Source organism: Sus scrofa, chromosome 1 (genome assembly GCF_054392235.1).
Source record: "Sus scrofa isolate SSC_HxYL_T2T_F1_AM1 chromosome 1, Sscrofa_HxYL_maternal_Yorkshire_Landrace_v2.0, whole genome shotgun sequence".
Taxonomy (NCBI): Eukaryota; Metazoa; Chordata; class Mammalia; order Artiodactyla; family Suidae; genus Sus; species Sus scrofa.
This window is the reverse complement of record NC_139383.1, coordinates 86,817,604-86,840,592: the sequence shown is the minus strand read 5'-3', so window position 1 is coordinate 86,840,592 and position 22,989 is coordinate 86,817,604. Positions and strand designations below refer to the sequence as shown.

The 22,989-nt window shown below is 37.4% G+C and overlaps 1 protein-coding gene across 7 annotated transcripts in view; it reads right to left on the bottom strand.

The window, feature by feature from the left end:
• Window positions 1-22,989, bottom strand: part of LCA5 (lebercilin LCA5) — a 132,174-nt gene that overhangs the window by 88,246 nt on the left and 20,939 nt on the right. For 5 of the 7 annotated variants that reach the window (XM_084964402.1, XM_003121398.7, XM_084964401.1 and 2 more), the window contains exons 2-3: window positions 12,939-13,322; window positions 7,305-7,834 (exon numbers count right to left, since the gene is read on the bottom strand). In XM_084964402.1, the coding sequence (XP_084820528.1) occupies window positions 7,305-7,834; window positions 12,939-13,137 (729 nt within the window). In that variant the 5' untranslated portion in view covers window positions 13,138-13,322. The remainder of the gene's footprint in view (window positions 1-7,304; window positions 7,835-12,938; window positions 13,323-22,989) is intronic. The other 2 variants (XM_084964381.1, XM_084964399.1) reach the window with 1 other exon arrangement.

The following is a 22,989-nucleotide window of genomic DNA, read 5'->3' as shown; positions in this document are numbered from 1 at the left end:
TAGATAATTCCCCATTTTAGTGATTTAGGATTCTTATGCTAGTTAACAATTCACAGTATTTGCTTTATGACAGATTGTCGGTCATATCTATGACTAATCTGCTATTGCATCCTTAGATCAGGAATGCAACCCCAACTGTCTTTCTTATGCGAGATGGGACAGAATTGATGCCTTACCTTCAGCCCTACTGGAGGCCAGTTCCAGGACTAGTAAGCAATGGTGCAGTTTGGCAGTCATTAATAGAAACTGCAAACTGCAGAATCACTAATGAAGTCATTAACAAAGAACCACTTATATTAAATCAGGTCCTGGAGACACTTTTGGGAGTTTGCAAGGTCAGAAGTGTTTTATCAGACAATATTATTTGCTGTTTTCACTTTTTTTCATGAGTGTATGTTGGAGTTTTCCAAAGGCTATATGTAACATTATGATGTTACATAATGAGACATGTCAACATTTGCAAAATGTATCTAACGCAATGAAGAAACATTTCCCAAATGATGAATATTTTCCATATGACTAATGCATGGTATTACAAAATCATTCATGGGTAAAACATTCATTTGAAGAAGACTGATGGATTTTATGTGATAGAGTACAAAAAGTTCTTTCATAAACCTTTGAGAACACTGCTTTTAAGTTTTAATGTAGTATCAAAGAATATGCAGTTATCTGAAAAGTTTTTAAATATTCCTCCATTTTCCTTTTTTTTTTTTTCATTTCTTTGTCTTTTAGGGCCACACCCGTGGCATATGGAGGTTCCCAGGCTAGGGGTCCAATCGGAGCTATAGCCACTGGCCTACACCACAGCCACAGCTCGGTGGGATCTGAGCCACATCTATGACCTACACCACAGCTCACGGCAACTCCGGATCCTTAACCCACTGAGTGAGGCCAGAGATGCTGGCCTCATGGATGTCCTCATGGATGCTAGTTAGGTTCATTAACTGCTGAGCCATGATGGGAACTGCCAAATATTCCTCCATTTTCTAACTCCTATCAACCCATAACATCTTGCAACAAACAGAATGCAAAAGCAGCTATGAGGACACAGCTGTCCTCTATTAAGCCTGACACTGAAGAAAATGCAAATATATGATTACCACTCTTATCCTAATTTACTTTGAGCTCAGAAAATGGTTATTTTTCATTAAAAGATTTTATGATACCATGCAGTGAGTTGTTTACTATTAATTTTATTTATTTATTTTTATTTTTTATTTTTTGTCTTTTTGCCATTTCTTGGGCCGCTCCCACGGTATATGGAGGTTCCCAGGCTAGGGATCGAATCAGAGCTGTAGCCACTGGCCTACGCCAGAGCCACAGCAACACAAGATCCGAGCCGTGTCTGCAACCTACACCACAGCTCATGGCAATGCCGGATCCTTAACCCACTGAGCAAGGGCAGGGATAGAACTCGCAACCTCATGGTTCCTAGTCAGATTCGTTAACCACTGAACCACGACAGGAACTCCTATTATTAATTTTAAATACAGCAGTATATTTAAATGTTATTTCATTTCTAATGTGGTAAATAGCAATAGTTAGACCCAAATACACAAAAGCTCCTGTGGGGGGGGGGAGATGTGCAATAATTTTTAAGAGTACAAAAGGGTCTTAAAAGCCAAAACTTTTGAGAACCACTGCATTATATAACTAAAAATGTTTTTCTGCTAAAAATATTGGCACAACTTTAACAGTTTGTGACAGTTTTTACAGTTTCTTGAAGCTTTATTTAAATATTAATAATGTATAAACTACTAATATTAAAATAAATATACTTAAGTGAGGCTGATACCTTGACAGGACCTTACTTAATAAACGTATTGAAGTAAAAGCCAAAACGAAAGTATAAAGCCAACCATAAATTACGAAATCAACACGTAGTCTGATTTAGCTATTTGCCCTCCATACAGAGCTCGACAAGTTTAACACGTCAAGCAGCTCTCCATTCCTGGTACACACCTAGGATCCGGCAGACCACACTGTGCAAGGCTGGCCAAAAACAACTGACACAGACCACTGTCCCCAGTCATGCGTGTGGTTGTCTCTTTAATTATGTTAACCATGTTAACCACCATCTCTTCAACCATGTTAACCTCTGAGGTCTTAAATTAGTGAGACTGTACTCAGTCACTTCCACCAATGAACAAAATGAGCCTATATCCAACTTACAGAGAGGGTGCAAAGGGAAGTTTTTCACAGTTGACCTATTTGGAGGTAAACTTGAGCCCCCCTCAACTAAGAAAAGAAATTCACAAGAGGAATAAGAAATTGTGGCCTGAGAGTTCCCATCATGGATTAGTGGTTAACAAACCTGACTAGTATCCATGAGGACACGGGTTTAATCCCTGGCCTCATTCATGGGTTAAGGACAGCATTGCTGTGAGCTATGGTATAAATCACAGACATGGCTCGGATCTGGAGTTGCTATGACTGTGGTGTAGACTGGCAACTACATCTCTGACTGGACCCCTAGCCTGGGAACATCCATGTGCTGCAACTGCGGCTCTAAAAAGACCAAAAAAGGAAAATGTGGCCTGAGTCCTGAAATGAGGCTACCTCTAAACAAATACACCAAGCTGCCTGTCACAAGTTCCAGTTTAAGGACATACTCTTAAAACAAAATGCTACACCAAACAACAAAACAAACAAACAAACAAAAAGCAGCACACAGCCATTCTTAGGGAAGAACTGCACAGAACTTAGAAATAGCACTACTAGGAATTTACTGAAATTGCAAGGGCTATTCAGGACTTTCTAGATTTTAGTTAATTTGCCACAATTGAGGTCCTAGCTTGCTCCCTTACCCTTACAATCAGTGGTACCGAGTCTGAAGAAAAATGATTAACCTAGTATTGAATGAAGGAAAATTTGACAAACTGAAGCATGTAAACTAAAGCTAAATTTTACACTAAATTAAGAAAATTAATAAAATTTCAAAGTCTGGATTGATGACTGAGATTATGAAAGATATAATTATACACAAGAGGACAAAAACTTTAGGAAGTATGACAAGGTAAGCTAAAAAGTAGAAAATAATCACCTTCAGGTGGGTTGCATGGGCTCCTCCACTCAGAAGAGAGTTAGTACAGGTATGACAGCTGATGTGAGATTGATTTAGGAGAAGCAGGTTCATAATAATGATTACATGTTGACTCCAATATCATTTCAATCACAATAGAAACAAAGCAGTTTAGGAGTCCCACTGTGGCTCAGCGGTCATGAAACCCAACTAGCATCCATGAGGACATGGGTTCCATCCCTGGCCTCGTTTAGCGGGTTAAGGATCCTGTGCTGCCGCAAGCTGCAGTGTAGGTTGCAGATGTGGCTAAGATCCCCAGTTGCTGTGGCTATGGCGTAGACCAGGAGCTGCAGCTCCAATTCATTTCTGAGCCTGGGAACTTCCATATGCTCCAGGTACAGCCCTAAAAAAGACAAAAAAAAAAAAAAAATCAAATATTCAACATAATAAAGATATCAATTCTCCACAAACTGATCCATGTTTGATGCAATTCCTATCAAAATCTCAAGAAGGGGTTGGCAAACAGAGACAAGCTTATTCTAAAGTCTACGTAGAAAGAGAGAGAACCTGGAGTAGCTAAAAATTTTAAAACAAAGCATAACATGAGAGGACTTACTCTACCATAATCATATATGTAGCGTTCCCTACAGAGCCTACAATGAAGAGAGTGTGGTACTGGCAGAGGGACAGACACATACATCAGCAGAACAGACTAAAGAATCCAGAAATAAACCCATTACAATGTGTCCAACTGATTCTTTCTTTTTTTTTTTTTTTTTTTTGTCTTTTTGTCATTTTAGGGTCATGCCCGCAGCATATGGAGGTTCCCAGCCTAGGGGTCTAATCGGAGCTGTAGCTGCTGGCCTACGCCAGAGTCACAGCAATGCCAGATCCTTAACCCACTAAGCGAGGACAGGGATTGAATCCACAACCTCGTGGTTCCTAGTTGGATTCATTTCCACTGCGCCACGACGGGAACTCCATGCCCAACCAATTCTTAACAAAGGTGCCAAATTCAATGAAGGAAGAATAGCCTTTCAATGAAGGGTGCTAGAACAACTGGGCACCACAAATGGGTAGGAAAAAAATAAATGAACCTCGACCTAAACCTCACAACTTATACAAAAATTAGCTCAGAATGAATCATGGACTTTAAAGTAAAACATAAAGCTATAAAACTTCTGAATAAAAATATACTAGAAAATCATTGAGGCTACTGGCAAAAGGTGACAGGGATAGGGAAAAATTCTTAGACTTGACCCAAAAAGCCACAATCCATAAAAGAAAAATGTGATAAACTGGATCACATCAAAATTTAAAACCTTCCTTCTGAAAGACCCTGTGAAGAGGATGAAATGACAAGCTACAGACTGGGAGAAGATATTTGCAAACCACACATCTGCAAAAGAACCAGTATCTAGTACAGATAAAGAACTATCAGGAGTTCCCACTGTAGGGCAGTGGGTTAGGAATTCTACTGCAGTGGCTATGGTTGCTACAGAAGTGTGGGTTTGATTCCCAGCCCAGCACAACAGGTTAAAGGATCTGGCATTGCTGCAGCTGCAGTACAGGTCACAGCTGCAGCTCAGATCCAGTCCCTTGCCCAGGAACTTCCACATGCTTGTGGGGACAGCCATAAAATTAAAACTAAAAAAACTATCAAAAAATCAACAGTGGAAGCACAAGAATCCAATTAGAAATACAGGCAAAAAACATGAACAAAATTAATAGGATCTTCTGATGACAAATAAGCATATAAAAAGATGTTCAACATCATCAGCCATTGGAATAATGCAAGTTAAAACCAGGAGACAGCGCTACCTACATACTATGGCTAAATTATGGCTAAAATTTTTTAAAGTGATAACACCAAATTCTGGCAAGGATGTGGAGAAAGTGGATCACTTATACATTGCTGGTAAAAATGTAAAATGGTAGTGCTATTTTATAAAAGAGAATGGCACTTTCTTACAAAACCAAACATGTACTTATCACACAGTCCATCAAGCACACTTTCCCACATATAGCCCAGAGAAATGAAAAATTATGTTCACACAAAAACCTATACATGAGTGGTCACAGCAGCTTTATTAGTTTATAACTAAAAGCTGGAAACAACCCAAATGTCCTTCAATGGGATATACCGTAACACTCTGTTGTATATCCATGCCATGGAATACTACTTGGAAATTTTAAAAGAGGAACAAACTATTGATATATGCAACAACTTGGATAGAGCTCAAGGAAAAAAAAAAAAAAAAGAAATCTGCTAATCTCAAAAGGTTAAACACTGTATAATTTCATTTACATTATATCATTAAAAAAACAAAATTATAGAAATGGTGAACAGATCAGTAGACGCCACAGGTCAAGAAGCTGGGGGAGGCAGAAGGTACTGTGCCTATAAAAGTTGGTGACACAAAGGATCCCTCTAATAGAACTGTTCTACATCCAGACTACAGCGATGGTCACATAACCTACCCACGTGATGAAACTGCATGGAACTAAATGCATGCACGTGCGCGCGCGCGCGCACACACACACACACACACACACACACACACACACACACACAGAGTCCATGTAAACCTGGTAAAATCTGAATAAGGTTGATGCGTTCTATCAGTGCATCACTACCAATTTCTTGATTATAACTGTATATTATAGCTAAGCAGTTATGTACCCCCTGGGGAAACTAAATGAAGGTTATATGAGATCTCTCTATATGATTTTCTTACAACTCCATGTCAATCTATAACTCCAAAAGTTTTAAATTTCCTTAAATCAGTAAGAAAATAAGTAGGAATACAATTTAGCATTTCAAAGACTTATTATCACAGAGGACTGATTTTCATGCTCTGGAGGGGGCAAGACATATAATTTCACCCCATCTACAACTCAGAATCCACAGACTTACTCCATTTTTCCTCTCTCCTTTCTTTCTCCTCCTTCTCTACCACTCCATCAATTCCATTTATAACTGGTTAGAAGAGAACTGCAGTGTGTGTGTGTTTGTGCTCACATGTTTCCATGCACTCTCTAGTTTCATACAAACACGGACAGAGGTATGGAAGTTTCTTAATAATACTTATTAATTCGCATTTTATGCTCATGGTCTCTAATTTTAAAATCCATTAAGTGGTATATTTTATATTTCACTTTAAAAATAATGGAAATGTCAGCTCTTTATGACAACAGCTGTTTTCATCCCCTACCCCCGATCTCACTAGGTGAGTGGCCCTTAAAAAAACTTTTCATATGTTTGCTCTTGCAGTTTGAGTTGATCAGTGGTGGAACCTATCCAACAAAGTTATCTTCTATGCATTGAAACAAGATAATGATTGCTAATTTTGGAAAATAAGCTAGGGTACCCTGGGCATATAGCATTGTATATTGAGCATGGTATGTTACACAGAGACTAAAAAGTACTATAACTTAACATGTACTAAAAACACCTAACACAATGCAGAAGGCTAATTTATCTGCAGTTCTGACTTTCCTTAGTCAGAGAGCTCTGATAGCAGGCTTTATTCCTATACTTTTTCTCTACCTTTGTTTTCCAAGCTACTTTGTCACTCCTAAGTTCTGACTCAGGGCTTCTGTTTGGTATATACAGAGAGAGAGAGCGTGCACATGCGTGCACACATGCCATGTATTAGTGGACATGTAATTCCATGGATCTTAGCCATTTAGAGGAAATATACTATCTGATTTGTGAGATACATTATATATATGTGTGTGTGTGTGTGTGTGTGTGTGTATGGTATTTTCAGACTATTAACTCAACATCGAACTATTAACTAAATCTCTCACATCAGTTTTCATGTGGGAGGAGGGTGGAGGGAACTGGCAGAGGCATACCCTGTTCCAAAATATATCTTTCACAAATGTTCAAAGAAATATAGAAACTATTGTTCACGTGGTATTTCTTACACAATGGGTCCCAAATGTCAGTTTTATATGCTAAAGCTATTATAGTATCATTTTCAATTTTAGAGAAACAATCACATAATCAAATACTATATTTTCCCCAAATGGCTAGGATCCACAGAATTAAACATCCATTAATATGTGGCCCAATAATGTATACAGTCTTTTACACCTTGCTCTTAAGGATACAACCCTAAATTTTTCCTAACCTCTGAGAAAAATAATATTAAAAAGTTAGTTTTCATTTCCAAGTAAATGCTGAACTTCAAAAGCAGTCTTAAAAGAGCACATTAAATGCTCAATGAAAAACAACGCAAAACAGCACAATTAGACACTGCAGAAATTTTACCTTAATTCTTCTCTCGGTGTCATCTAATTTTAACTCTGCTGAGACAAGTTTCTTTGCTAAATCATCTCGTTCAGGTAGGTGTCTAGCCTCAGAGATCTTTTTCAATTTCTGTAAGGAAAATTTTGTCCTAAATAGTTCATCTTCTGTATCTTTCACCCTTTTTTCGGTTGCCCGTTCTTTCTCTTGAGATTTTCTTAAGCGTTCTTTGAGTGCTGTAATCTCATTGTTATGACGAGCAATAAGTTGTGATATTTCATTTTCGGTATCTTCAAACTTATTCAGGGCTTTCTCCTGCCTGTACTGAAGCCTTTTCAAAGCTTTATTTTCTTTTAGTAGCTCAGCTAACTTGACCTGGAGTTCAGTTACTTCATTCTGCAATTCATTGATTTTTAGCAGTCTTGCAGAAAGAACCCGTTTTGTAACAAGATCAGTATCTTTCCGAAGTGACTCCCTATTGAGGCTCTGGGAGCGAAATCCCACTTGGACTCCCTTTCTGTGTGGCGGACCCTTAGGGCTTGGTTTCCTAGGGACTAAAAAAGAAACAGTAATAAGGTAAAGTAGAAGCTGCACCAGATGCAGTATTATTTACTTATCCTAACACAAGTGGATCCATAATATTCTTTAAGTCATTTTGTTTCCTTAAAAAATGATTTTTACAATATTTAGTTAAATATCAGGTTTTACTTAGAGCACCTAATACAATGTTTTTAAGAAAGGTCTGAAATCTTTTAAGAAACTTCAAGAATTATATTCTGATCCATCAAAATAATATCCCAATAGTTTATAGGGGATTACTTTACATTGCTTTAAAAGATGGAGATATTAGGCTTTACCATTTTTAACTTTATAGATAAGATGGCAAGCCAGAATTCAAATAGACACACTGTCAGCACTAGCATGGTGCCTGATAAACACTGGACAAAACACTGTAATACTCAAGTCGTTTGTGCCAAGATATTTGGGATCATTATTTGAAATGTGGAAATGTATGTTTTTTAAAAAAAATTAATTAGAAATCTTTATTTGGGGAAAGAGGATGACAATACGACAGCAAGAAGATTTGGGACTCAGATTTATACTTAATAAATCCTTGGGCAATTCAACCAAACCTTTTCCAGGTCTATTTCCCCCCCCCCCTTATAGAATGAGGATATCATTTCACAGTGAGGATTAACTGAAGTATGCATGTAAGATAGAAGATTCTCCACAAATATTCTCTGTCAGTAATAAAAATTTAATCCCATGTATCAGTGATTGAAAATGGAAAACACTTCAGCAGTACAGATGTGATTGTAAATGCTTTCCCAGGGCTTGCTTTTGTGTGATAGTCGAATCAAAAACTTCTTCATGGAGTTCCCGTCGTGGCGTGGTGGTTAATGAATCCGACTAGGAACCATGAGGTTGCGGGTTCAATCCCTGGCCTTGCTCAGTGGGTTAAGGATCCGGCGTTGCCATGAGCTGTGTTGTAGGTCGCAGACGCGGCTCGGATCCCGCGCTGCTGTGGCTTTGGTGCAGGCTGGTGGCTCTGGTGCAGGCGAGTGGCTACAGCTCTGATTAGACCCCTAGCCTGGGAACCTCCATATGCCACGGGAGTGGCCCTAGAAAAGGCAAAAAAAGGCCAAAAAAAGCCAAAAAAAACCACCAAAAACAAAAAATCTTCATAATTTAAGAAAAAGATAAACAAAAAAACTACATCCTAAAAAATATAAACATATGAAATCTTATTAACTCACATTTCACAAAAATTTAGAATGTTACTATTTTTACTAAAAGTCCACTAAACTTAGCCCTTCATATACAGAACACCTGCCCTTTAAAAGAGGCATCTGGAAATCTGCCACAGTTGAGAATTAACCAACTTTAATCTCCAAGGTGACTGCATTTTTTCAAGAAGGAAATGCATTCCAGTGGGGGGAGGGGATGGAGAAAAAGTAGAAAACCCCAAAACCCAACGTTTCCCTACCCATCTCACCAGATAGTGGACATCTTGATTTGATTAGGTAAACAAGCAAAAGATAACAAGTAATACTACAAGTAATACTTACAACCTAACATTATAAAGTTTTATTAAAGAGATGGAAGTTTTAGAGAAAGTATATTGAAGGTATACTGATTTGGGATTCCAGCTCTATAAATGCCTGAATACATGAAAGGAGGTAGTAATAAAAAGAAATGAGGGAAAACCTACTGGTGACTTCTAAAGTACGCTATCCAGAGATCCCATCGTGGCTCAATAAAAACAAATCTGACTAGCATCCATGAGGACGAAGGTTCCACCCTGGCCTCGTTCAGTGGGTTAAGGATCTGGCATTGCTGAGAACTGTGGTGTAGGTCACAGACTCGGCTCAAATCTGGGGTTGCTCTGGTGGTGGCACAAGTTAGCAGCTACAGTTCCAATTCCACCCCTAGCCTGGGAACTTCCATATGCTGTGGGTGCTGCCCTAAAAAGACAAAAGACAGAAAAAGAAACAAACAAACAAACTACACTATCCAATATAGTAGTCAGTTGTCAGATGTGGCTATTGAGAAATGTGAAATGGTGGTGGTCCAAGCGAGATACCCACAACTGTGAAATTCACACCAGAGTTCAAAGGCTTAGTTCAAAAAAAAAGAGAAGGCTGAGTATTCCACACACTATGTTTTATATTAACTATATTTAGAAATGATAATATCTTGGATATGCTGGGTTAAATAAAATACATTATTAAAATTAATTCCACCTGTTTTTCTTTTTAAATGTGGCAATATAAATTATATGTGTAGCTTGTATTTGTGACTTGCATTTACATTGGAGACAACTGCTTCAATTTTAAATTGGAGCCTCATCATTTCGATTTTCTTTCTTTTCCAAAATACTGGGTTAAAAGAGTTTTAGTATCTATATGCTACTATAGAATATGTACTCATCTCTTGGAGTGACAAACTTTATACATTAAAAGACTGTACATATGGATTTTCATTAAGCATTCCAAATCTCTGGCTTTTATGTACAAAACTGTATTGCTCAACAGACAAGACTTCATATAAATGGAAACTTAATTAGAAAAGTCAAAAGCCTAGATATATGAATTAGGGTAAAATTTTTCCACTAATATTTTATTCAACTATTTAGCCAGACAGAAAGGGCTTCCACAACCAACTTCTGACATCCTAAATATCTGACCATTTATTTGTAGCATATTCTACTTACGTCTACAAAGTATACTTGACCAGAACTCAAAAATGTTTCTCAGCTTTCATCTACCTCTTGCCTTTTCATTTTTAGAAACATTAAGATGAAGTACAGGGCTAATAAGAGTAAAAATGAAGATGACTGTTGTGTTTATCATTCTTTATCCTCTCCTTGTTAAGTCACCATCAAAAAAGTGAGCAAATATTGCTTTTTTCCTTCCTTGAGGTGTTAAAATTACAATGACTCCATTTAAAAAACATGTAACAAAGATAAACTATGCATCTACCAAAAATTCAATATGCTTATATTACTGATAAAACAAGAAATAGAACAAGTATGTAACATGTAATATACAAACATGTATAACCTAAATTATTAAATTTTATTATATATATAAAACTTCTGATAGAGCACAGACTTTATTTTTTAAAATAATAAAATGTGCTGAAAATTTTAAAGGAAGAATATGTTGTCAAACACAAAATTCCACAAATTCAAGTGTTCAGGATCCTTTTTTAATTACATTTGTTCTTTTCCTTAGTTTAGACTACACTGGAAATTGCAACTTAAAGCAAAAGAAATTTACTTAATGTTTAAGGAAAGTTATCAGTATGGTCCTGTTGAGTGATCTAAAAATTACCACAGAGATTTTAATTCACAAGACAATGCAAAGCAGACAACTGAAATTTTTCTGGGCTATGCTAGCTAAAACTATTTCTCACAGCTTTCTCTCAATTATCTTCTTAAATAAGATAAGGCATAAAAAGTTCTGGCTCCTTAATTGGATAGCCTCCTAGAATGCTTCTGGGTAAGGAGAGAAAAATTAAAGTATTCCCGCCAATATTCCCAAGGTATGTAAATGATTTTGTGGATTTCTAAGGTTTAACCCTAAGGTCTGTTTGTTCTTAATTATACAACAAAAGTTTAATATCACATCATGTTCTCAACAACAAATCAAAATAAGAAAATTGCATGGAGACAGATTTGGAGGAAGAGACCAAGAAATCTGTAGCACTGCCCTTGCAAAAAAAGAAAAAAAGAAAAAGCACCTAATTGTTAAAAGCCTCGACATCCCTGGGAAGCTAGATCAGGGGTCCAATCAGAGGGTTGCTTTCTAAAGGAACACACATTGTTTGCAGATTTTAAAAAAGCAAGTATTACTTTTCAAAGTAAAAATTCATAAAGGGAAATTTAATCATATCCCTGCATCAATCTTTTCAATTACTTAACTATTCCTTCCAACAGAAACTGTCAGTATATTAATAGGATTCCAGGCATTTCATGCCTCGCCCCCATTTTCCTGTTTCACTCCCAACTTTACCACTCTCCACTATGCAATCCAATCATTCTAAGCAACTGCTGTTATAGCTGTGCTGCATTTATTAATGTATACTATAAAACCTCATTTAACTTACTTTTCTATGATAATAAGCCTTAGATATTTTGTTATTAAGTACACCAGGGTTTTACTGACCAGGGATTTATTAAGATGAAGAAGAGGAGTTCCCGTTGTGGCGCAGTGGTTAACGAATCCGACTAGGAACCATGAGGTTGCGGGTTCGGTCCCTGCCCTTGCTCAGTGGGTTAGCGATCCGGCGTTGCCGTGAGCTGTGGTGTAGGTTGCAGACGCGGCTCGGATCCCGCGTTGCTGTGGCTCTGGCGTAGGCCAGTGGCTACAGCTCAGATTCGACCCCTAGCCTGGGAACCTCCATATGCCGCGGGAGCGGCCCAAGAAATAGCAACAACAGCAACAACAACAACAATAACAACAACAACAACAAAAAAAGACAAAAAAAAAAAAAAAAAAAAAAAAAAAGATGAAGAAGAGATTTCTAGAACATTACCTGGTCAAATATGTATTGATACCTAGCTCCAGACTAGTAACATTTTAATTTAAAAAAAAGTTTCTAATTATTTATGTTGTTTTCATGATAACACAGTTTAACAACAACAACAACAAAAAAAAAACACACTGGTGGTCTCAAGTCCCAAACTACATTTCTAGGTTGAATTTGAACTTCTGCAGTAGGTAGGCAGAAGTAATTTTACTCAATCTATAAAAATGCCCCTTAACCACTTTACATCAATGCCTTTCACTACTTTTTAGAAATGAAGATAAAGATACAAATGTTTTTGTGATTTTTTTTTTTTTTTTTGGCCTTTACAGTACCTCACAAACCCCAAGACAATCATTTATTTAGGAACAGGAGAAAACAAAATTAGTTATGGTTCTTTCTTCTATGTATAGCATGACTTTGAAAATAACAAAGGATACTTAATACACAATACCGTAAGCAACATTTATATATATTTATAAAAATACATCCTTTTCTAAACACAAATCAGCCCATTTCCATGCACAGCATTATATGTATTAATAGAAGAGCATCATTCATACGAGTTTTCCTCAAGCACTCAAAATGAATATGCTAGGTCTAGAGACTATTTTAAAGGATGCTTACCTTGATGATGCACTTGGCTATCTGAAATTTGTTTTTTAGAATTTTTGCCCTTAATACTTGTAGGTGAGGAAGGGTGAACCAGCGATGACCGTCTGGAGGACCGTGGCGTACCTCCAAAGTCAGATGAGCAGTCAGAGTAACAGTGTCTGCCTGCCTTACTTTCTCGATCAGTATCTGGACTTCCTTCTCTTTCCCCCATGGCTTTGAAAAATGGTCTCTATTCACATAACTTCACAGATTCTTTTCTTCAGAAAAATCCAAACCTGAAGACCATTTCTTAGAGTCTTCAGATCCTGGGGATTATATTCATGTCTGTGCAATTTGCTTTCTCTGTGTCTCTGAAGTCCGCAATCCACAGCGCGACTAGAAGAAATACTTTTTCTGCTATAATTAAGGAAGGGGAGGGAAACTCATCATATTTCACGAAGTGGATTTTTACAGCTAATTACAATGAAAGATACTAAAAGCAAAACAATATACTGCTTGTAATTTTTAAAAGGGGCTATAATTTAATTCATCTATATTTTCACACAGTTATTCACAGTATTTGGAGCAAAGGCAGACTGTTATAGACTAGACAGAGAAGATGTAAAGTACCTGACATACAACTCTCTGAATAAATGTTAAGTGAATTTGACTCCTTTCAATCTTAAGATTTATAAATGCCAGAGTTCCCGTCATGGCTCAGTGGTTAATGAATCCGACTAGGAACCATGAGGTTGCAGGTTCAACCCCTGGCCTTGCTCAGTGGGTTAAGGATCCAGCATTGCCATGAGCTGTGGTGTAGGTCGCAGAGGCGGCTCGGATCCCGAGCTGCTGTGACTCTGGCATATACCGGCAGCTGTAGCTCTGATTAGACCCCTTGCCTGGGAACCTCCATATACCGCGGGAGCAGGACTAGAAAAGGCAAAAAATAAATAAATAAATATTTATAAATGCTGATTTTAAAGGTGAAGAATGATCAAATCACCAGTTTCTTTTTTTTTTCTTTTTTTGGTGGTGTGGGGATATCAAAGAAATCAACAAAGTCTGTTAACAAAGAAAAACATCTAAGATTGCATAAAAATGTAAAACTAAAACATGTTAAAAATTAATTAGGAGTTCCCGTCATGGTGCAATGCAGCAGAAACTAATCCAGCTAGGAACCATGAGGTTTCGGGCCTCATTCAGTGGGTTAAGGATCCGGTGTTGTCGTGAGCTGTGGTGTAAGTGGCAGACACAGCTTCGATCTGGCATTGCTGTGGCTGTGGTGTAGGCTGGCATCTGTAGCTCTGATCAGATCCCTAGCCTGGGAACCTACATATGCCGCAGATGCAGCCCTAAAAAAGACAAAAAAAAAAAAAAAAAAAAAAAAAAAAACACTTAAATTAGGAGTTCTCTTTGGGCGCAATAGTTTAAGGATCCAGCATTGTCACTGTAGCAGTGTGGGTTGCTGCTGTGGCGCAGGTTCAATCCCTGGCCCAGGAACTTCCACATGCCATAGGCAGGAGTTCCCAATGTGGCACTATGGGATTGGTTGCATCTTGGGAGTGCTGGGACACAGGTTTGATACCCAGCCCGTCACAGTGCGTTAAGCTTAGGTCAGGACTATAGGACTTTATAGTCCATATGTGGCAGGGCAGCAAAAAAAAAAAAAAAAGCGGGGGGGATAAATGGGCAAATACCATGTTAAGACCCATAGCAAGCAATACAAACAATAGGCACATAAAAATTTTCAACCTCAGATACCATTTTTAAACCTATCAAACTATAAAAGATTTCTCAAAGTAACATTCAGTGCTTCTAAAATTATCAAGAAAAAACTGGAAGAAAGTGCTTCTAAAATTATCAAGAAAAAACTGGAAGAAAGTTGGCAAAATGCATTAAATCTTTAATCATGCCTTAATCTTTGATTCGATAATTCCATTCCTGGATACTATGAAAATTACCTTAAAAATAGGGGGAAAGTTATGCACAAATGTTTAATGCAGTACAATTAAAAAAACAACAAAATGGAAGGAATCTAAAGGTCAAACTATTGCAAAATAATTAAGAAGCTAAGAAAAGTATTGTAAAAATCCATACAGCATAATATGCAGCTGTTAGAAATGTTTACAAAAAGTTTGTGTTAACAAGGAAGATGTTTACATTACTATGGTAAAGAAAAATCCAAGCTGGTGTATACAATATGATCTCAACTATACACAGTCATTGAAAAATACTGAAAATACTGAGTATTCTTTTTAAATGAAATCAAGAACTGAAAACAACTACAAACCAAGGTATACATATGGACCAAAATTATGTCTGGGCAACATCAATTTTTAGGTAGGCAACATCAATTTTAGATAATTTTATCTGTCTCTTAACAGTTTTATTTTCTAAAAGTAAAAAAGTAATTATAAAATTACTTTTTTGTGTGTGTATCTTTTGTCCTTTTTTTTAGGGCCACACCCATGGCATGTGGAGGTTCCCAGGCTAGGGACCTAATCAGAGCTGCTGGCCTACACCAGAGCCACAGCAACGCCAGATCCGAGCCGCATCTGTGACCCATGCCATAGCTCACGGCAACACTGGATCCTCAACCCACTGAGTGAGGCCAGGGATCCAACCCACAACCTCATGGTTCCCAGTCGGATTCGTTTCCGCTGCGCCATGACGGAAACTCCTATAAAATTACTTTTATAATTAGAGTAGTTTTTAATATTTAGAAGAAACAAGAACCCCATTGATGAAATTAGTGTTAAAAGTATATTGGTTTTAGTAACAGATGAAAAAAGACACATGCTCAAGGCAGTGCTACTATGATTCACTGCAGCACTGTTGTCATGGTAAATGACTAGTGCCACCAAAACGACCATCTATAGAGACCAGGCTCCATACAGGGTAAAGCCCTACACAGTGAAGTACAGCATCACCAAGTTATTAGAGGAATGAGGACAATCTATAAATATTCTCTGCAGTCTAGAGTGACCCCCAGGATATATTAAGAAAAGGAAAAGGGAGAAAAGCATGTATTTTATGCTCCCATTTATCAAAGAAGGAGGGTTATACATTTGTATACATAAGTTTTATGTTTTTTAAAGTAGAAGAATAAACAAACAGTGAAAAAAAAAGTGGGTTCCCTAGGGCAGGGCTGTCCAACAGAACTTTCAGCAACAAAGGAAAAGTTCCAAAATCTGTTCAGTATGATAGCTACCTGCATGTAGCTACTGAGCACTTGAAATGTGGCCAGTGTGAGGAAAAAATTAATTATTCTGAATTTTAATTAATTTAAATATTAAAAGCCACATGTCCTGGTGGTGAGCTGTACAATATAGCTATAGAGGAAAGGAAGAAGCAGATTTAGGGACATGGAGTTAGACTTCTTTATAATTTCTGAAGACACACTTTGGAAACTGTGATTTTTAGATATTAGATTTTTAAAAAGCATTTCCTATAAATCAAAAGAAAATGCAACAAATAAATCTAACTATATATACGGTTGGTGGCAAAACCACACAGATTAACCAGTTCAAACAACTTTAAAACACAATCCCATAGTCCCCTGGTAGCCTAGTGGTTAAGGATTCAGCATTGTTACTGCTGTGGCTCAGGTTTGACCCCTGGTCCAGGAACTTCTGCAAGCCACAGGTGCAGCCAACAAAAAAGAAAAAAGGAAAGGAAAAAAAAAAGGAAAACAAAAAACACAGTCCCTAGTAAGATACATCCTACTAACAAAAAGTACAAAATTTCTCTTAACACTGTTTTCTGTAATTGCCTTGTTGGCATTGTTATTCTCAGACTAGTACATGTGCATGGTGAGATAAAGCATATGAATAATTATGTTGGTGCAGTTAAGCATCAGAATTTCCTGAGAATAAACAAATATAAGCCAATATGGGTTTTAAAACTCTGGAGCACAAAATGTGAATTTGGAGTACCAGTATGAACTTATAATAGATTTTACATAACAAAAAAAAAAAACAACCTATTTCCTAGCTCTGTCCATTGAAAAATCCTAGAAACAAGAACTAGTAGCAACAAATATTCCTAGCACCCAAATGAAGTGTCTAAATACCATTTTTCTTTAAAAGAAACAAGAGCTCCTTGTAAAATGTCTTTCTCCACATATGAGGGGAAACATAAACAGTGAACTCAAGAATCTAGAAATGTGGTCTTACTAGAAACCAAGAAAGCTATGAGATACACTGTTGGTGTGTCAGAGGGCTCAGGCCCACACTCCAAGAAGCTCCTACTAGCTGAAGATGGGACAACTGTAAGAACTACATCAGCAAAAGATTAAAACACATATAGTATGTTTAAATTCATGAGCTCATATATTTTAAAAAAACTTATTAGTCACCTTTGAAAGATACTAAGGGATGAACTCAATCATTTAAATCAACCAGGTACCCTGCTGATATTGCATCTTAAAATAACAAAGTAATGCATAAGGGGAAGTATCTCTTTACAGAATTATTCTAGCTAATAAATTTTAAAGGGAATAGTGCAATGACAGAATTATAACATTGCATTTTGCAGCCACTAATGAAACTTGACAATGATCTCTAAGGGCCACTACCACCAGAGAAAAGAAATAATCTCACACTTTGTGCCTCCATATAGGACATAACTCTACCTCTGGAGTAATCTACTTCCCTAAAAGAAAAATAAAATCTGATTCTGATCAAACCTCTAAATTGAAATAACAATTTATAGAAGATACAAGGGATAGATGTATAAAGAAGCAATTAGCAAAACCCCCACTGTAGCAAATTCTATAAGACAAGTTGGCTTTTTGAATGCATAAATTGCAAGCAGAAAAAGAAGAGATGGAAGAGGGTATCTATATATTTTAAAAGCCTTAGGGAAAACAATTGCAAATTGTACTTTATTTCAATCCTGACTCAAAACAGACAATTTATAAAATGTAATGGATATTTAATGACATTAACAAATTGCTATTGCTTTAGGTGAGATAATGGTCTTGGGGTTTGGAGGGTTCTTTTTTTTTTTGTCTTTTTTGTCTTTTTGTCTTTTTTTTTTTTTTTTTTTTTTTTTGTTGTTGTTGTTGCTATTTCTTGGGCCACTCCCGCGGCATATGGAGGTTCCCAGGCTAGGGGTTGAATCGGAGCTGTAGCCACCGGCCTACGCCAGAGCCACAGCAACACAGGATCCGAGCCGCGTCTGCAACCTACACCACAGCTCACGGCAACGCCGGATCGTTAACCTACTGAGCAAGGGCAGGGACCGAACCCGCAACCTCATGGTTCCTAGTCGGATTCTGTTAACCACTGCGCCACGACGGGAACTCCTGGAGGGTTTTTTTAAAGAGACCCTTTACTTCAGACATACATGTTGAGATATTTATAGGTAAAATCACATAATGTCTGGGCTTTGCTTCAAAATAATCTAGATAAAGGTAGAGATTAAATATGGCTTCATTAGCCTATCTCTGTTTCATATTTGTTTGAAATTTTCTTTAGTAAAGAGGTTTTTTAAAAATCAAGCAGCAGTTCCCATCATGGCTCAGTGGTTAACAAATCCAGCTAGGAACCATGAGGTTGTGGGTTTGATCCCTGGCCTCACTCAGTGGGTTGAGGATCCAGCATTGCCGTTGGACGTGGTGTAGGTTGCAGACACGGCTCAGATCCCACATTGCTGTGTCTGTGGCATAGGCCGGCAGCTACGGCTCCAATTAGACCCATAGCCTGGGAACCTCCATATGCCGTGGGTGCAGCCCTAGAAAAGACAAAAAAATAAATAAAATATTAAAAATAAAATCAAAATCAAAATCATGCAAACAGGGAGTTCCCATTGTGCCTCAGTGGTAACAAATCCAACTAGTATCCAGGAGGCTACGAGTTTGATCCCCAGCCTCACTCAGTAAGTCAAGGATCTACCATTGCCATGAGCTGTGGTGTAGGTCACAGACATGGCTGGGATCTAGTGTTGCTCTGGCTGTGGTGTAGGCTGGCAGCTGCAGCTCAGATTTGACCCCTAGCCTTCGGGTATGGCCCTAGGGGGGAAAAAGCCAAAAAAAAAAAAAAAAAACCGGCAAATAAATTTAGAGCTCTGATTTCACTTCCTGGTAGATTATTAGTACCTGGCATTCGCAGTCTGAAACAATTAGCTACTGGAACTGAAATCAGCAACTCCAACAAGCCCTAATAACATAAATATATATAAATCAGCCTGAATCTTTTCACTGTGCAATCATGAAAAAAATATTTATACCTTTAAAAAAAACTGTCTAAGAAAAAAAGATGATGGATTAAAGCAATTAAATGGCTCCATTACTTACTAATTGTGCAAATCCAGAAAAGTCACCTAACTTCACAATCTCAATCTAAATCTCAATCTTCTCAGCTGTAAAGTGGGAATGCTGATGGTAACTTCTTTAGAGTATTGTGATAATTAAATGAGATAATACCGATCATATAATAAGCATTTCATAAATGTCAGTAATTATATTTCTAATTCAAATATAAAAGATGCTTGATCAATTCTTTCATTTTAATTTCAACAGTATAATCAAAAGTTGATTTATGGAGAGCCTTTTTTTGAAAGGCATTAAGATGGTGGAATAGAAGGACTGGACCTCACCTTCTCTCATAAAAACAACAGAATTACAACAAAGTGATAAACAACCTTCAACCAAATGAACTGGAAATTTTCAAAAAGATATCCTACTCCAGAAGATAAAGAGGAGGCCACATGAAGAGGGCAGGAGGGGCAAACACACAAGATAAGCCATCCCATACCTACTGGGTGGGATGCCCACAGACTGCAAAGTAACTGTATCACAGAGACTCACCCACAAGAATGAGAGTTCTGAGCCCGATGTCAGGTCCGCATGCCAGGGGATCTGACATTGGGAGAAAGAGCCCCCAAGCATCTGTCATTGAAGGCCAGTGGGGATTGTGTCCAGCATTGCCATGAGCTGTGGTGTAGGTTGCAGACACGGCTTGGATCCTGCATAGCTGTGGCTCTGGCATAGGCCAGCAGCAACAGTTCTGATTTGACCCCTAGCCTGGGAACCTCCATATGCCATGAGTGCAGCCCTAAAAAGACAAAAATAAAAAAATTTTAAAAAGAGAGAGACCAACAACTTAAAATAATCTCGTGTGTGTGTATATATATATATATATAGAAACCTATATCAAAACTTGAGGGCAACTGCAAACTGAAAAAATACAAATGATGAACACACAAACAAGAAAAATCAATTCAAATACAACACTAAAGATAGTCGTCAAACCACAAGAGGAGAGAACAAGAGAAGAAGGGAAGAAAAAAGAATGACAAAGACAAATCCAAAACAGTTAAAAGATGGCAATAAGAACATATATATCAATAATTACCTTAAATGTTAATGGACTAAATGCCTCAACCAAAAGACACAGACTGGTTGAACGGATACAAAAACAAGATACATATATATATGCTATCTTCAAGAGACCCACTTCACTTCTAGGGACACATACAAATTGAAAGTGAGAGGATAGAAGGAAATATTCCATGCAAACGGGAATCAAAAGAAAGCTGGAGAAGCAATACTCACATCAGATAAAAATAGACCTTAAAATAAATAATATTTTAAGAGACAAGGAAGGACACTACATAATGATCAAAGGATCACTCCAAGAAGAAGATATAACAATTTTAAATATTTAAATTTAAAACAGAGGATCACCTCAATATATAAGTCAACAGCTAACAGTCTTAAAAGGAGAAATCGACAATAATGCAATCATAGTGGGGAACTTTAACACCCCACTTACAGCAATGGACAGATCATCCAGATAGAAAATCCAAGAAGGCAACATAGGCCCTAAATGAGGCATTAGACCAGATGGACTTATTGTTTATAGGACATTCCATCCAAAAGCAACAGAATACACATTCTTCTCAAGTGCAAACGGAATATTCTCTAGGTTTGACCACATTCTGGGTGACAAATCAAGCCTCGGTAACTTTAAGAAAATTGAAATCATATCAAGCATCTTTTCTGACCACAATGCTATAAGACTAGAAATCAAAAACAAGAAAAATCTGCAAAACACACACACATGGAGACTAAACAACATGCACTAAACAACCAATGGACACTGAAAAAAATCAAAGAGGAAATTAAAAAATACCAGAAGCAAAGGGCAACAAAGATGCGACACTCCAAAATCTATGGGATGCAGCAAAAGCCGTTCTAAGAGGAAAGTTTACAGAAATACAAGCCCACCTCAGAAAACAAGAAAAAGCTCAAATAAACAAGCTAACTTTACATCTAAAGCAGCTCGAGAGAGAAGAAGAGACAAGACCTAAAGTTAGTAGAAGGAAAGAAATCATAAAGATCAGAGCAGGAATCAATGAAACAGAAATGAAGAAAACCATAGAAAAGATCAATGAAACAAAAAGCTGGTTCTTTGAAAAGATCAACAAAATTGATAAACCCTTAGCCAGATTCATCAAGAAAAAAAGAAGGAGGACTCAAATCAATAAAATTAGAATGAAAAAGGAGAAGTTACAATGGACATCACAGAAATAAAAAGGATCATAAGGGAGTACCACAAGCAACTATATGCCAATAAAATGGAAAACCTAGAAAAAACAAACAAATTAGAAATGCACAATCTTCCAAGAATAAACCAGGACAAAACAGAAAAGATGAATGGACCAAACACAAGAACTGAAATTGAAACTGTGATTTAAAACCTTCCAACAAACAGGAGTTCCTGTCGTGGCACAGTGGTTAACAAATCCGATTAGGAACCATGAGGTTGCAGATTCAATCCCTGGCCTTGCTCAGTGGGTTAAGGATCCAGCGTTGCCGTGAGCTGTGACATAAGTGGCAGACACATTGCCGAGAGCTGTGATGTAAGTGGCAGACACAGCTCAGATCTGGCACTGCTGTGGCTGTGGTGTAGGCCAGGGGCTACAGCTCTGATTAGACCCCTAGCCTGGGAATGGCCCTAGAAAAGGAAAACAAAAACAAACAAACAAACAAACAAAAAAAAACTTCCAACAAACAAAAGTGCAGGACCAGATGGCTTCACAGACAAATTCTATCAAACATTTAGAGAAGAGCTAACACCTCTCCTTCTGAAACTATTCCAAAAAATTTGCAGAGGAAGGAACTCTCCCAAACTCATTCTATGAGGTCACCATCACCCTGATACTAAAACCAAACAAATATACCACAAAAATGAAAATTACAGGCCAATTTCACTAATGAACATAGATGCAAAAATCCTCAACAAAATACTAGCAAACCACATCCAACAAACCATTAAAAGGATTGTACATCATTATCAAGTGGGGTTTATCCCAGGATGCAAGGATTTTTCAATATCCGCAAATCAATCCATGCGATACACCACACTAATAAACTGAAGAACAAAAACCATTATGATCCTCTCAACAGATGTAGAAAAAGCCTTTGACAAAATCCAACACCCATTTCTGACAAAAACCCTTCAGAAAGTGGGCATACAGGGAAGCTATCTCAACATAATAAAGCCTATATATTACAAACCCAGAGTTAGCATCATTCTCAATAGTGAAAAGCTGAAAGAATTCCCGCTGAGATCAGGAACGAGACTAGGATGTCCACTCTCGCCACTCTTACTCAGCGTAGTTTTGGAAGTCCTAGCGATGGCAATCAGAGAAGTAAAAGAAATAAAAGGAATCCAAATTAGAAAGGAAGAAGTAAAACTATCACTATTTGCAGATGACATGATTGTAGAAAATCAATGATTAGAAAATAGAAAATCCTAAAGATGCTACCAGAAAACTATTAGAGCTCATCCATGAATTTGGCAAAATCACAGGATACAAAATTAATATACAGAAATCAACTGCATTTCTATATACTAACAACAAAGGATCAGAAAGAGAAATTAGGAAAACAATCCCATTTACCATCACATCAAAAAGAATAAATTACTTAGGAATAAACCCACCTAAAGAGACAAAAGACCTGTACTCTGAAAATGATAAGATGCTGATGAAAGAAATCAAAGATGACACAAACAGATGGAAAGACATACAATGCTCTTGGATTGGAAGGATCAATATTGTCAAAATGACTATA